The 17564-nt window shown below is 39.1% G+C and overlaps 1 protein-coding gene across 1 annotated transcript in view; it reads right to left on the reverse strand.

Annotated features, from left to right (window-relative positions):
* Positions 1–11816: 11816 nt before the first annotated feature.
* Positions 11817–17564, reverse strand: part of si:ch211-188c16.1 (uncharacterized protein LOC562677 homolog) — a 62642-nt gene continuing 56894 nt past the window's right edge. The window contains exons 13-14 of the mRNA XM_057827530.1: positions 13994–14057; positions 11817–11940 (exon numbers count right to left, since the gene is read on the reverse strand). Of these exons, the coding sequence (XP_057683513.1) occupies positions 11817–11940; positions 13994–14057 (188 nt within the window). The remainder of the gene's footprint in view (positions 11941–13993; positions 14058–17564) is intronic.

Genomic DNA, 17564 nt, shown 5'->3' on the forward strand with positions numbered 1-17564 from the left:
GATACGGCCCGCCTCCTCATTTGGTCCAGCCCCCTGAACAATACCAAAGAGCATTTTTTTTTTCTCAATAGTGTTATTTATTTCCTGGCCTTTTTCTGTGAAGAACTCAGAGAGGGTGGTTTGGTTATTATCTATTTAATTAATAGTGTTCTTATTATTTATTATTCTTTTTATTATATTTACTTTTGTTCCGTGAAGAATCCAGACAGGGTTATTTGATTGTGGCTTTCTGAAAAACAATAAATTCTTACATTTAGGCACTCCTGCAATCGTCAAACTTTTCCTGTTACAAACTGACCCTGGCCCCTCATCAGAGAAGGGAAAAGTTTGGAGACCCCTGATCTTAGTTGTCAATGTGCACTTTGGACTTATATTTGTTCATATGTTAAGCTACCCATTAGTTTCCTTATGAATTAAAAAAAAAGTCAATGTTTGCGCGATCTTCAAAATATATTCCATTTCACTCTACACAATATGTCATTTGTACTTATTTTTCTAAATGTATGCTACTTATCTTTATTAAAAAAAACAATAATAAAAATAAAAATAAAAAAAAGCAAAAGTAAATGTTTACATTAACTTCAATTTCAATATACATCCTATGTTCTTAAGTAGTTAAAATTGAGATTTGGCATTTAGTATGTGAGGAAATGAGGGAAAATAAAAATTAAAAGATGGAGGTGGGGTTATTGCTGTTTTTGTTAACTTTTATTTTGTAAATCATTGAAAAAATGCAATTTCAAATGAAAATCAGTTTTTGTATTGTTATAGAAATAACTGTGACAAAACAGTTTTCTTTGCATTTCAGTAGTTTTAGGAGGTTCGAGCCCCCCCCAAATTGAATAAATAAACAAAATTTCTGGCTCAGTTGGGAACTTCACGTTGGGGAGTTCCGGCAAGAAATTCTAGCCACTTTCGCCCCTGGTTTTATTGCCTTACAACTTTCCTATATATATGTGTATATATATATACAGTGCCTTGCAAAAGTATTCGGTCCCCTTGAATCTTGCAACCTTTCGCCACATTTCAGGCTTCAAACATAAAGATATGAAATTTAATTTTTTTGTCAAGAATCAACAACAAGTGGGACACAATCGTGAAGTGGAACAACATTTATTGGATAATTTAAACTTTTTTAACAAATAAAAAACTGAAAAGTGGGGCGTGCAATATTGTTCGGCCCCTTTACTTTCAGTGCAGCAAACTCACTCCAGAAGTTCAGTGAGGATCTCTAAATGATCCAATTTTGTCCTAAATGACCGATGATGATAAATAGAATCCACCTGTGTGTAATCAAGTCTCCGTATAAATGCACCTGCTCTGTGATAGTCTCAGGGTTCTGTTTAAAGTGCAGAGAGCATTATGAAAACCAAGGAACACACCAGGCAGGTCCGAGATACTGTTGTGGAGAAGTTTAAAGCCGGATTTGGATACAAAAAGATTTCCCAAGCTTTAAACATCTCAAGGAGCACTGTGCAAGCCATCATATTGAAATGGAAGGAGCATCAGACCACTGCAAATCTATCAAGACCCGGCCGTCCTTCCAAACTTTTTTCTCAAACAAGGAGAAAACTGATCAGAGATGCAGCCAAGAGGCCCATGATCACTCTGGATGAACTGCAGAGATCTACAGCTGAGGTGGGAGAGTCTGTCCATAGGACAACAATCAGTCGTACACTGCACAAATCTGGCCTTTATGGAAGAGTGGCAAGAAGAAAGCCATTTCTCAAAGATATCCATAAAAAATCTCGTTTAAAGTTTGCCACAAGCCACCTGGGAGACACACCAAACATGTGGAAGAAGGTGCTCTGGTCAGATGAAACCAAAATGGAACTTTTTGGCCACAATGCAAAAAGATATGTTTGGCGTAAAAGCAACACAGCTCATCACCCTGAACACACCATCCCCCCTGTCAAACATGGTGGTGGCAGCATCATGGATTGGGCCTGCTTTTCTTCAGCAGGGACAGGGAAGATGGTTAAAATTGACGGGAAGATGGATGCAGCCAAATACAGGAACATTCTGGAAGAAAACCTGTTGGTATCTGCACAAGACCTGAGACTGGGACGGAGATTTATCTTCCAACAGGACAATGATCCAAAACATAAAGCTAAATCTACAATGGAATGGTTCAAAAATAAATGTATCCAGGTATTAGAATAGCCAAGTCAAAGTCCAGACCTGAATCCAATCGAGAATCTGTGGAAAGAGCTGAAGACTGCTGTTCACAAACACTCTCCATCCAACCTCACTGAGCTCGAGCTGTTTTGCAAGGAAGAATGGGCAAGAATGTCAGTCTCTCGATGTGCAAAACTGATAGAAACATACCCCAAGCGACTTGCAGCTGTAATTGGAGCAAAAGGGGGCCGAATAATATTGCACGCCCCACTTTTCAGTTTTTTATTTGTTAAAAAAGTTTAAATTATCCAATAAATTTTGTTCCACTTCACAATTGTGTCCCACTTGTTGTTGATTCTTGACAAAAAATTAAAATTTTATATCTTTATGTTTGAAGCCTGAAATGTGGCGAAAGGTTGCAAGGTTCAAGGAGGCCGAATACTTTTGCAAGGCACTGTATATATATATATATATATATATATCAGGGCTGTCAAACGATTAAAAATTTTAATCGAGTTAATTACAGCTTAAAAATTAATTATTCGTAATTAATCGCGATGAATCGCAATTCAAACCATCTCTAAAATATGCCATATTTTTCTATAAATTATTGTTGGAATGGAAAGATAAGACACACGACGGATATATACATACAACATACTGTACATAAGTACTGCATTTGTTTACAGGCATGAAAATGGGTCAGGGGTTAAAAAGGTGAGAAGGGTGTGGAGGAAATATGTTCCGGTGTTCTGCCAAAATGTCCTCCGTCGGCGATACATGAGGCGAATTTGACAATTTTAATTTTTCACATAAGGCTTAATATTCAAATTAGCAGGGGTTTAATTAGTTGAAGGAGTTGATTTCAACCACCATTGACTCGCGCTCTCACTCCGAAGCCCTGAAACTATCAAATAACTGGCAAACTGCACAGAATTTGTTCAAATCAACTCCAGCGACTAATTGAACCCAGGCTAACTCAAAGATTAAGCCTAATGTAAAAAATTCTGAACTTCCCCTTTAAAGTATAGACCATTGAATATGACCATTAAAATGTTGTCTATAAAAGTTTTAGAGCAATAAAACAACAAAAATGAATGAAATGAATAAGAATCCTTCAAAGTATTTCATAATGGGTCCAAATTATTTTTCGAACAGATCCTGTGACAATAGCACCTGAGAGACAGCCGTTTGCTTTGCTTAGCCAAAACTACAGCTGAGGAGGCAAGATGGATATTTAGAATTTCTTTAAACCTAAGCTTTCAAAACCCTCAACAACAACTGAGCTTGAACAGAGGATTGAGCACGAGCAGTATCAAAAAGTCCTGGCTGTCTTGTTACCCGTTGTGCTGTAATTCCAGGTGGTGCTTGAATTGGATGCTTTAGCGGTCAACAGTCTTTTAGAGCCAGCGCAAGGAGATATTTTTGTCATCTTTACTGGACAAAAATGTGAAGTAATGGCTGTGTTTCCAGTGTGCAAATGCAGCCGTTTGTAGTATATCTCCTGCCTATTTAATTGCATCCTGGCGAGATAGCAAGGCTATGTTGTTTTGACCGCAGATTCCCAGCGCTCACGCATCATGGTAAAACACGTCACCTGTTTTTTTCCCATCCCCGATTAGAAAATGTGACACGTGATGTCACTCCCATGACTACAGTATTTTTCATTATACATACATTATGGGGCAATAACAAAATAGTAACGCATAGGCATCAAGGAGAGTAACTACAGATTACGGATTTAGAAAAATGAACGCGTTAGATTGCTCTTTACTGAAAGAAAGTAATCAGATTACTCACATAACGCGTTACTGACAACACTGCTTTTATATTACCATTAAATACACAAGCTTGACGCTAACTTAACGGGAGCTATTTTTTTCACCAGAGATTTGGCTAGCTCTGGCAGTGTTCAATGCTAGCTGGAACGAACGGCAGTAACTTGTCATAATGCAAAATATGAAAACGATTGAAACCATTACTCACCAAATTCAATATGCTGGCAAATGCATTCATCTAAAAAAAAAAAAATTGGGAGTGAGACCTCTCCTCTTCCAGCGAACGTGAATTTGTGCTTAGAACAAGATCATCTGTCGCAATTAACGATCTTTGACGCTCTTTTCTCCCCCCTGCATTCAAACTTGTTTCTCTCTCAGCGGCTGTGATTAACCTCAATGAAGTTGCTCTCCTTGCTAAGCCTTGCCTATCATTCTGCTTTGTAAGTTTTTAGTAACTTTGTGTATTGAATTTGAAAGGAAAATGTGTGGTTTTTTTTTTTGGCGAACTTTTTCATGAAGCTAAACTGTTGAAGCTACTCACGCTTGGAAAAATACGATTGTACAACGTTTTAAATGTATTCATTTGGTATATTTCAGTTGCCACGATGTGAGAGATCAATAAATTGCAGAAAAGTACGCCTTGCGTTTGGACTGCTTGTTTTTGGGTTTGCTGGAATAGCGTCACTGGCACACGCAGCATCAAACAGGGGAAAGGGTAAGCGCTGCCGCGCCAAGCCACTTCTGGCTGCATTTTTGACACATGAAAAATAACGATTACATACTACTGTATGACGGAAAATTTTAGTGGTTTTGTAACCGCGACGTTTTAATAGCATGGTAAACCGTGAAGGTAACCGGCACATGCCTACACCCGACCCCCCCCCCCCCTTAAAAAATTTCTCCTCGGATCTACACGATTCACGTAGGTCATCCTTTTTTACTTCAAAACGGCGAATTTCGCCGAAAGGTGAGAGATTTTCATGCCTGGTTTATTGTAAAAATAAATCCACAAATGGCATCAACATTCTTTCTGTTAAAGTGATCCAAGGATAGAAAGACTTGTAGTTCTTAAACGATAAATGTTATAGTTACAAGTTATAGTAATTTTATATTAAAACCCCTCTTCATGTTTTCGTTTTAATAAAATTTGTAAAATTTTCAATCAAAAGTAGAGTTAATATAATAATAAGAGGAATAAAAATAACAATAATAAAAATAGAGTGACCAAAGTCTTAAGTTTTACGTGTATTTTGCATAGCTATTTTGATATGGAATGCCAGTTCATTTTTCATTGTTGTTTAACTGTGTGTCAGAATAGGGCCTCATTACTATAGACTGAAGTGCTTTTCTTTTTGTGAACATTATTTTTTTGGGGAGAGATAGGAATATTATTTTTGTTGTGCTTTCACTAAACGATACTTACAGTGGGGAGAACAAGTATTTGATACACTGCCAGTGGGTTTTCCCATTGGCAGTGTATCAAATACTTGTTCTCCCCACTGTATGTTTGTTGAGAAGGAGTTGCCAATAAACGGTGCGGTCCATAGAATGCCTGTGTCCACTCGCCTCTACTGTATAACATATATTTGTACATATCTTACCCAAAATACAACAAGAGACACATAATTGCCACTGAAAGAAAGAAAACTTACCGAAATATGTGTGGAGTACAAATAGCAATTTGCATTGCATTGTGAATACAGCATAAACGTCTCACAACTACTAATTCTCCCACGTTTAGAAGAAATAACATGAGTATGGAGCGGCGCTGCCCCCAAGCGGCCGGTCGCATTCTCTTCACTCTTAATGTCCATAAACGGCCTCATATGATGTAATCTGTTTGAGGCAATATGCGAGATGGTCATTCACCCAAGCGCCAGCAGAGGGCGGCAAAACTCCATAACAACAAGTGAGCGTTTCAGTGTACTGTCATTTAAATCTATCTGAGCGGGACATCTGCGTTAATTGCGTCAAATATTTTAACGTGATTAATTAAAAAAATTAATTAACGCCCATTAACGCGATAATTTTGACAGCCCTAATATATATATATATATATATATATGTATGTATATATAGGAAAGTAAATTTCATGCAATAAAACTTTTCGGCCACCAGGGGGGGCCTGGCCACCAGGGCCCCCCCCCCCCCTAAAATCCGCTTATGCCCGTCATACACAAACAGTAGCCACCTCCTCAATGCTGAGGCATTATTGGGCCAAGCATGAGAATGAAGTTTCTGAAAATTAAGCTATAACTTATTGATTGTCCACTTCAATTTTTTTCCGATGGCCTATGGTAGCACTTAGATGACGAAGTGGGGAGTCAAGGAGGTAATGCAACTGTACATCAAATTGCAAAAGTGCTACGATACATGGCTGAGAGAACATGGCACGCTATGCAGATCCAATGCAGAGCCAATGGACATCTTATCCAAACCTCAACTGGCTAAGGAATTTATTGTGCTTGCTGCCATCGTTGGTTCCATGTGTGTCTGTATTGTCCCCAGCAGGTGAAATTGCTTGTAAAAAAAATAAATAATAATAAAGTAAAAGGAAACAACTAAATTTTAAACATTGAAAAAACTATATTTTTAAATAACATTTTATCAGAACAAAGTCACCAAGCATCCTCATTCATTCATTCATTATTACTTAGATTTTCACATTATTTGTTCACATAATTTAAAGATATGGAATAATGCAATATGAATGCAAGGACTTAAATGATTTTATTTTACATGCTAGGTCATCAATTCAGTGTCAGTCTGTCAAGTGGGTTGCCTGTAGGGATTTTTGATGACCAGCAGGTGTCAGTATTCAATGACTGTGTCAACAAGCTTCATGAGGCCTCACAGGCCCATCACTACTTTCTCCTCACTATTTTGAAGCCCTGATTTGGAACCCGCTCTAACTTAATTTTTTTCCTCTCAAGGAATTAACTTGCAACCCCGGAAGTGGTATTCCACGGCGAGGCCATGATCCCCCGAAACGGAAGTTCATGTTTTTTTTTTTTTGTTATTGATTGAATAAAAAACGGGCCGCAAGCGCCCAACCTATCTGAATCCCATCCTGCCGTCCCTCCTTCCGACACCAGAAGCGTACTATATAAATATATATACATATATATATATACATATATATATATATACATATAATTCACTATTATACTCTATTGGTTACAAAAGATGTTTTGATTTTTCATTTTTTTTGGTGTGTGCTGTGGAAAAAAGTTGGATCATTTATGACTTCCCGGATAGAAGGTGGCTGTGTGCCGTATCCAGCGTCAGCTTGCCATATCCGCATAGCAATCACGCCTGCTGAATGTCATAGCGCCAGACGCGGCGGGGATCGCCAATCTGAGACACCCAACCTGATGGAGAGTGATTGTGCGCCCGATCCGGCATCAGCTCGTTAGGTACATTGATCAATCACGTCTGCTAAACGCCTCAGTGTGCCAAATTCGGCCAGGATCATCAATTTGACACTCCAAATGATTGGTTTTGCACTGGTCCGGGGTGGATAGTGCAAACCGGGCGTGCAAAATTTTTTTTTACGGTGATCTCAGCGTATGGAAATTTTTATGGTAAGTGCATTATTCAAAGTCATAACAGTGTTTTGAAGTCACTTGACTGCTAAACAAGTGATTCAATTGAGCATTAATAAAATGGCCGGTGTATTCAATTGTCTCAAGTAATTAAAAAATTGTTGCATAACATGGAGGGAGAACACATTCTCTGTGTTGTTGTTAATGTTTCAATGTTTGAATACTATTATCCAAACTGACTCCCTTCTCCTTGTTTGTGTATTTGTGTCACAGCCTCGATTGCACAGATGGGTGAGCCTGGGACCAGGTGCCGCTGATCATCATCATCAGCTTTCTTAAACCGGTCCTTCGCCTCACATCCAGTGTTGTTAATCTTACTGAAAAAAAGTAATTAATTATAGTTACAAATTACTTCTCCCAAAAAGTAATTGCGTTAGTAACTCAATTACCTGAATGTAAGAGTAATTAGTTACTTGGCAAAGTAATTGGTGATAATTACTTTTTTTTTTTCTCCCCCTCAAAAAAAAAAAAAGTAAAGAAAAAAAAAAAAGAAAAAAAAAAATGGCCACACTATGTGAAGTTTTTTGTGAAGGTTTTTGGTACAATTGGCCCGAGCCCAATTCTTTACCCTAATTTACCCTTTACCCTTAATCAACTGTTAAAAGTTGTTAAAATTGCTCCCATTATTGCATTAGTTCCCTTCTCTCTACTTTCGACATATGAACGTTTTAAAACTGTTTCATCATTTAAAGATAGATTCAAGTCAATATTTTGCCGATTTACAAGTATTTTAGATAAAAAGTTACTTAGGTTCGCTAGGAAGGTTCTCTACAACAGAGCCGTCCTAAACAGTGTACTGCTTTAAGATGGCGGCTGTCTACTAATTCATTTAGTGCCATGTCTGTCATTTGCATCTAGTTATATCTATATACAGTATATGTGTTATCTACCATCTCTACCATATCTATCTGTCATTTGCATCTAGTTATATCTATATACAGTACATGTGATATCTACCTTGTCTACCATATCTACCATAGCAGCGGGTGTAGTTTGTAGGCTATCGGCTACAACATGTATTATTGGAGCTACCTAGCATCGCGTTTGCTCCTCGTCACAACTTTTTTGCCTCCTCCTCACTCCTGCTCTGCTCTGTCATCTCGGTGAGTCCGTCTCCCTCAGACTTTTCGACCAATATAGTAACGCAGAGTAACGCATGCCTTTCCGTCCTCAGTAACTGTAACGGCGTTGCCAAGATGAGAAAAGTAATTAATTACATTACCCACTACTGAAAAAAATAACGCCGTTAGTAACGCCGTTATATTGTAACGCCGTTATTAACAACACTGCTCACATCATCAACAACTCACAAAGAATCTTGTAATCCTCATACTGAGCTCATTTGTCGTTTTTTTCTCCTAGATTCAGTACTGCTTACCTGCCCGGTCACCTGTTCAATCACCAAACTGCCCACCGGATTCTTCGGATACACCCTCTCATCGTTAATGAACTCTTGTTACCACTGCCAGTTTGCCTCTATCTCTGAGCTTAAACCCCAGAACCTGAGCAAATACAATATTTTATTTACAGTCTAAAAATGGGTCATCTTTAATGTGGAGTTGCATGTTCCAATTAAAATATTTTGTGAAAAAGTATTGTTAATATGTTTGCATTAACAAATGGCATGAAAAAGGAAGTGTTTTTGCTTTTAGTAGACAAATTTAATTTGCAATGTGAACACATTACAGTATGATACATTGGAAAAAAATGGACTCCAAATTTAATACTGAAAATTGTTTTGATACAAATCTGGCCCAGATTGGGAAATGAATGGCACATCCATGCCATACATTAATGTAGTGTCTGCTACTTTGGACCAGTTCTGGCCCAAAACTGGTTGCTCATCTGGCAAGTGACTCCCTGCTGATTTTGGGTCATTGTTCAAAAAGTTACCGGGGCGGATCCATTTTACGAAATTGGGCCAAAATTTGCAGTGCATCTGGCACATGTCCGCTCCAGTTACATTTTGATCATCTTTGAATCTGTACTACATCTGGCCCAGACTAGGTAACGTGTGCTATATCCAGGCCATACATTAGGGTTAATTCCGACTTAGTGGAAATTCGAGTTACGTTGCCAGCGTAAGAGCGGAACTCATTCGTAACCCGAGGACATATCCTTAGTCTTGTGTTGGGTACTGACCAATTTGCGGTTTTAAATAATTATAAGCACTACATATTTTTGGTGTCACTTTCAGACTCAATGACTTTATCAGGAACATCAATGAACAATTTTTAATTTGGGGTTTGCTTTTTTAAATGCTCTGGTGAAAATCATGGCATTTGTGGTGTTAGGCTCAGTTTGGACCCAGTTAAAATGTAAAACTAAAAATACAATAATAGTAATAATGATCTCTGAGGCAAGCAACTGATTATGTGGTGTGCTGGTGGCACCCACATGATGATTGCCAAATTCCAACCGACCCGAAAGTACATTTCCAACGTTCGATTGATGTACTGAATACTAGGGATCTTTAACAGCTCGTCCTATTAAGAAGTCAGATTGGAACATATATTGGCAGTAATGTTTTACCTGGTTTTAGTATCCAGTAACTGATAATAGAATGCTAACCAACATCTAGGAAAATAATTTATTCAATTTAACCCAGGAACAAATGAAAAGTGAATTTAAAAAAAAAAAAAAAAAAAAAAAAAACTCTTCAACACCTTACTCTTCATGTGAGAAGTCACAGAATATTTGTAAGTGCAACAACACACAAATCAGTGTGATCCAAGTGCAATGTATTAAACCAAGTACAAACACCCACGTGGTAAACAAACAAGGGAGAACATAATTTTTAACTGGCAAGGAATGTCTTGTTTCAATTTTACATAAACCTCAAACCTAAACCACATAAACCTCAGGTTAGTGAACCGCTCCAAATTATACTGGATGTTTTACTGAGACGTCAGCATATAGAGGTGGCGGGGGGATGAGTTCCAGGTCAGAGAAGTCCACTTGGTGTTCACTGTTATCCATAACGACAACAACAAAACTTAATAGGTGAGTTTTATTCAATAAACTAGATTCAAGAGCAAAATGCATAAGCATACTGCACTGCGTACCACTGTGTATATCAGGGGTGGGCAAACCGGTCCTCAAGGGCCGCAGTGGGTCCTGGTCTTTGTTCAAACTTATTCAGCACAGACACTTTAGCCAATGAGGTATCAGTGGAAACAAGAAGCACCTGACTGAAATCTACTGATTGCACTTGTAAGAAACCGGATTGGTGAAAGGCTGTCCTCATGATGGGTATGAACAAAAACCCGCACCCACTGCGGCCCTTTGTGGAATAGTTTGCCCACCCCTGGTGTATATTATACATATTAGGGCTGTCAAACAATTAAAAATTTTAATCGAGTTAATCACAGCTTAAAAATTAATTCATCCTAATTAATCGCAATTCAAACCATCTATAAAATAATCCATATTTTTCTGTAAATTATTGTTGGAATGGAAAGACACAAGACGGATATATACATTCAACATACTGTCCATAAATACTGAATTTGTTTACTATAACAATAAATCAACAAGATGGCATTAACATTCTGTAAAAGCGATCCATGGATAGAAAGACTTGTAGTCCTTAAAAAAAAAATGTTAGTACAAGTTATAGAAATTTTATATTAAAACCCCGCAATGTTTTCGTTTTCATAAAATTTGTAAAATTTTCAAACAAAAAATAAACTAGTAGCTCGCCATTGTTGATGTCAATAATTACACAATGCTCAGGGTGCTGAAAAACCCATAAAATCAGTCGCACCCAAGCGCCAGCAGAGGGCGACAATAAACACAAGTAACAAATGGACATGACACTGCTGTCATTTTAATCTGTTTAAGCGGGGCATGTGCGTTAAATGCGTCAAATATTTTAACCTGATTAATTTAAAAAATTAATTAACGCCCCTTATCGTGATAATTTTGACAGCCCTAGTACATATACATATATATGTATATATATATATATACTAAAAAAAATAAACTTGTAGAAAAAAAAAGTTAACTTCAATTGTTGTAGGAAAATAAATACTTACGGATAAGGAAGCTCTTCGACAGCACACAAGAAACCTGGATAAAGAACTGACAAAAATTTCACAAATTCAGTCCAACACCCGTGGTTTCAGATGCTGGCAAGAATTCTCCTTCATAATAATGGCTTTTTGGCCTCATCTAAGCATCTTTACTGCCAGTAAGCTACACATTCGTGGCGGCAACAGTGGAGTAATGGAATCACTTACTTGGTGGGCCAGCACTTGGAACCAGAAAGAACAGGGAAAAAAAATGTTTACAAGAAAATGCAGAAACTGTTTATTTATGTAGTAGTTAGAATATTATACTTAGTCAGGGTTGGAACTCCAACATCAGGAATATCACCAGATTCATCTTTTCCGAGTTCAAAGAAGGTGGTAAGCTTCTGCAAGGCTTCATGTCTTGTACTAAAAATAGGGAGGGCTATATTTATCAGAGATCAATAGAAATGACTCACCACTATGTATTGCATTGACCACTAATACTATGAGTCACAGAAAGCTTTGCTAGTGTGTTGCCGTATCAGTGGAGAGCAGCAATCGCCCCATCCTTTCTGTTTTGCATCTTTAGCAACAGTGCGACACTCGCCGAAGCCAAATTGACACTTCCACTTTCCAAACATGAGCAAATGAAAGATTGAAAACCAGTGGTGGAATGCAACGAAGTGAAAGTACTTTGTTACTGTACTTAATTACATTTTTTGTGTATCTGTACTTTACTTCAGTACAAATATGAAGTGGGTACTTTTACTTCAATACATTTCACAGCACGTATCTGTACTGCGTTACACTTTACTTTTTTTTTTCCTCTCTCTCATCGTGATCTTTTCCGTTTTGGCCGCAATCTATAAGCCATGTGCAAATATACCATAATTTAACACTAGAGGCAGCAACACGAGTACAAACAAGATTAGGCAGGTGAAAAAGATATTGACCAATTAAAAAAGAACAGTCAGTGCAGCGCACCTTTAGATGGGCGCTGCACACTCTTGTAGAGTAGGTGGCGGTATGCACCTGATAGTTGCTTGCAATCCACCATTAAACTGAGTTTTGGAATGTTTGTGCTTGTTAAGCTTCTGTTTACAGTGCAGTCAGTGCATGTTATTGCTTTTTTTTTTTTTTTTTTTTTTCCCCATTCTGCACAGTTTTAAATAAAGCTGAGTGGGAGTTCACCCAACCAGTCTATATGTGTTTTGAAGACTTTGAGAACATTGTTGACACTCTGGGGAGAGTGGTCCAGGACTATGGTACGGAGAGTCCAGTCCTTGTATGACTGGTGTCATAGTTTGGTTCACGTAGCCGGAAGTAAGTCGGATCTTTTTCCAGTGAGGGTTGGACTCTGCCAAGGCTGCCCTATGTTACCGATTCTGTTCAACTTTGATGGACACAATATTCAGCCGAGGAGGTGAGGGGTCAGGTTTGGTGGCCTCAGTATTGCATCTCTGCTTTATTGGAGATGATTTAGTTCTGTTGGCTTCATCAAGCCAACTCGAACCACCTCAATTTACTCCTTTCCATACGAAGGAGCAGCAACTCGACTCTAATCATCTCACAAATAGCAGCGTTACTCACTCTGTCTCTAGGGGAGACGCCAGCGATCCACCTGAGAAAACTTTTTACCCGTGATCTTGTTCTTTCGGTCATGACCCATCGCTCCTGACCATTGGTGAGGGTAGGTACGAATATCGAACGGTAGATGGAGAGCTTTGGCTCTTGGCTCAGCTCCCTCTTTGTTGCAGCAGTGCGATTAAATGAATGCAATACCGTTCCTGCAGCCCCGACTCTCCGTCCAATCTATGCTCCATTGATCCCTCACTCGTGAACAAGACTCCGAGATACTTGAACGCCTTTACTTGCGGCAGGACCTCATTCCATTTTCACCAGTTTCCTACCATGGCCTCAGATATGGATGTGCTGATCCTCATCCCTGCAGCTTCACACTCAGCTGCAAACCGGTCCACTGAGTTCTGCAGGTCACAGGCTGATGATGCAAACAGGACCACATCATTTGCAAAAAGCAGCGATGCAATCCTCAGCCCACTAAACTCTAAACCCTCTCTGCTATGACTATGCCTCGATATCCTCTTCATGGAAATCATGAACAGAATTGGTGACAAAGTGCAACCCTGGCAAAGGCCAACAGGCCCAACAACCACTTGTAGCAGCCTAGCTAAGCCGGAAGAAGCAACGTGGCTTTTCCGCACCACTGTGGGCCCACCACCCACAGGGCAGACCGATGGGGTCTGGTGGGTGGCAGCGCAGGGAGGGGTCTCGACGGACCAGAACCGGGCTTTGGGGACGTATCCAAACTCCAGCTTTGTCACGTTTTTCCTTTCTGACATTCCGCATGATGATTTTGGCACATTTTTTTTTCTTTTATAATAACCCTGTATATTAACTCATTACATTATATATAAATATGATAAACTAATATCAAAATACATTAAAAGTGATCTCTTACTTGCTATCATAGCAGGGCAAGAGCGTCTCATCTTCACATGCCCACTCCTCACTGTCGTCTGTGACTGAAGGAGAAGAAAAAACGGCTATGATCAGGGTCCAAGGGCTTTTTAGGAATATTTTTCCATGACTTTCCCTTAACCTATAACTTTAAGACAACGCAATTAACATATTTTCCTGGTGTCTTTTTTTTGCAAAAATTTTGGAATTTAGCTTTAGTTGGGTCTTTATTCCAATTGAACGATTCAGATTTTAATTCCAGTTCAAACAATTCTTTAGTTCAATTATTTGAGGGGTAGGGAAAAAAGGTAGAAATATTTATGGCAGAAAACACAGACAAGGCTGAAAAAGCAGTTTCCGGTCTTGCACCCCTCTTTAAAATAAACTGATGTATTTTAAGCCAAAACAACTGTTGCGTTTGACAGAACAATATGTCTATATGCTGCCATAGCAGATTCATGGCGCATTAAACCCCAGAACTATTTTAAATTTGTCCGTTTTACCCTGGACACCCCGTTTACTGACACTGCGCAACCACTTGTGTTTCAACCCAGCCATAAAAAGCAATTATATTTATTAGTCGAAATGTCTGTCATTTTTTAGCTCAGAAACATTAATTGATGTCTAATATTTAAAAAATAAATAAATAACTTCACCCGCATATTTTAAACTTTTAAACAAATTATGTCACAATGAACAAAATAGTGTCTGTAAATAAGGCACGGATATCTACCTCAAAGTGGGGCAAATAAGTATTTAGTCAACCATTAATTGTGCAAGTTCTCCCACTTGAAAATATCAGAGAGGCCTGTTGTTAAGTTTAATTTGTTAGTGGTTTATGGTTATTGTTTGTATTCAGTGTTGGCATTTGGTTTTGCAGCGCATAATTGTGACGTAAGAAAATGCCCGTTAGTGTGTTTTGGCGGTTGCTGCCGAAAAAGTACTTCTGGCTGTTGAGAACAATTAATAAAGGTGTAAAACTGCAACATGCGTTTTATTGGACATTAACATGGTAGCAGAGGATGGCTGCCACTAACAACTACAGATTACCCCCGGGATTTGAAGAAGGAAAGTCCTACGAGAAATGGAAAAATGAGTTGGAAATATGGACGCGAGTGACGAACTTGGAAAAAAAGAAACAAGGGCTAGCGGTGACTTTATCGCTAAAAGGCAGAGCAAGAGACGTGGCTCTGGAAATACCAGCCGATGATTTGGATGAAGAAGATGGTTTGAACACGCTGATCTCCGAACTCGACAAAGTCTTTTTGAGAGAGGAAAAAGACCGAGCTTACTAGGCGTACTCCGAGTTCGACAAGATAACGCGGAAGGATGACGTCGCTATGGCGGACTATATTGCGGACTTTGAACAGAAATACAACAAGATTCGTAAGTTTAATATGATTCTTCCCGACGCAGTTTTGGAGTTTAAACTTTTGGATACTGCCGGACTTGACGTGAAAGACAAGCAGCTGGCTTTAACTGCGTGCAGGACGCACACGTTTGCCGACATGAAATCAGCACTCAAACGAGTATTTGGCAACAACAGCGAGTCCAAAGAAGGACCGATCAATGTGAGTAAAGACGCCGTTTACTACGCGGATACCCGGAAAAGAGATCATTCACGTGTCCAAAACAGCCGTGCTCGAGGACCAATTGCAGGCACCAGTCCACTTGATAAATATGGAAGACGAACTCTGTGTGGAATTTGTCATAGCACATATCATTGGGTGAAGGATTGTCCGCACAAGAAGGAAAATGTAAAGATGACAAGTGAACATCAGATAACAAATGAACATCAATACTTTGAACAACCAGAAGAGTGCAACATTACATTGTATTCCAAGCAATGTGATGATGGAATTTTCATGGTAGAAGCTCTAGGATCAGCAGTAATTGACCCTGCTTGCACAAGGACAGTTTGTGGAGAAAAATGGCTGGACAACTATTTGGATGGATTAAGTGCAAGTGAAAAGCAGAAAGTGACAAGCATCGAGAGCAACAAGCCTTTCAAGTTTGGAGATGGAAAAATTGTAAATGCTACAAAGAAGGTTAAGTTTCCTGCTAAAGTGGGGTCAACAAAATGCTTTATTGAAACGGAAGTAGTTCCAGCAGACATCCCCTTACTACTTAGTAAAGCTTCACTGAAAAAAGCAGGGACTGTGCTAAATTTACAGGAGGATAAAGCCACCATGTTGAACCAACAGCTAGCTCTTCAAGTGACATCGTCAGGACACTACTGTATAAATATATCAAGTAAAGAATCTCCAAGTAATGCTTATGAGAACACAGTACTTGCGATCACAGAAAATATGAACGAAGAACAAAAGCACAAAGTTTTCCTGAAATTGCACAAGCAGTTCGGACATGCTTCAGTTGATAAACTCAAAACATTGCTCATAAATGCTGGAAATGCTGATGTTGAGAACATTTCTAATCTAGGAAAGATTGTAGGCAAATGTGAAATATGTCTGAAACACGGCAAATAGAAGCCTAAACCTGCTGTTGGTCTGCCAATGGCTTCTTGCTACAACGAGACTGTAGCAGTGGATGTAGCAGTGGATCCCCCAATCCATTAGTCGCCTCATCCTACACGTCGGAAGCAACGACACAGCTCGGGGCGCGTTCAATTCGCTCCGGCGTGACTTTATCGAGCTGTTCAATAACCTTAAAAACTGCGGTAAATCTATCTATAGACCCTACCCACGTGACGTCACAACTCCTTCCTCCTGACTGGTGCCGCCCAATTGTCCGTCAACACATCATGTTTACCTGTTACGGCTACGTACATTCCTCCTATTTACGACGTGTTTTTCTGCTCGTTAACATTAATAATCAAAATGGTGAAGGCGTGTGTGGCGGTCGGTTGCAATAACAGAGAAGATAGACGGAGAGACTTGAAGTTCTACCGGATTCCGAGAGACCCGGAGAGAAGAGAGCGAGATGGGCTGCTGCAATTCGACGAGAAAACTGGGCTCCAAACGATTACCACAGATTATGTAGTAGTCATTTTATATCTGGTAAGATGCATTTAATATATATTTAGAGGGTTTTGGGCTGACAACCACAATTAAGATCATTGCTAGGCTAATCGCCAACAACATACACGTATGTATGTAGTGAGAGTGCTCTCGCTAAACCATATAAACATTAAAAGCCCTAACTCCATTGACAAACGACATGAAATGCATTAGACTTGACAGTGGATGTTAGCAATAACAAAAGATTTTGAATTGAAAATTTCGTAACTCACCTTTTCAAGCACAAGATAGATTCCTGCCGAATTTTCGTGGACAAGGACCTGTTTCACCCAACCAGCAACGAAGTATTTATAAGCCTCCAAGCTCTTTAAGTTTTTCAAACTTTCGTGAGAATAGGCTGATTTTGTGTGGACAAGATAGTTGTACATATCAGGGTAGCTAGCAGATGTCAGGCAAATACGGCGGAGACAGCGGGTCGAAAAACATCGATTTAGGCATCAAATATGGATCTGGCGAATGGATAAACTGAAGCTTTTCCATAAACGCCTTTTATGCAACGCATCAAGTAAGTTTACGGCATCCGAAAGCACCGGG

Source organism: Corythoichthys intestinalis, chromosome 22, assembly GCF_030265065.1.
Source record: "Corythoichthys intestinalis isolate RoL2023-P3 chromosome 22, ASM3026506v1, whole genome shotgun sequence".
Classification (NCBI taxonomy): Eukaryota; Metazoa; Chordata; class Actinopteri; order Syngnathiformes; family Syngnathidae; genus Corythoichthys; species Corythoichthys intestinalis.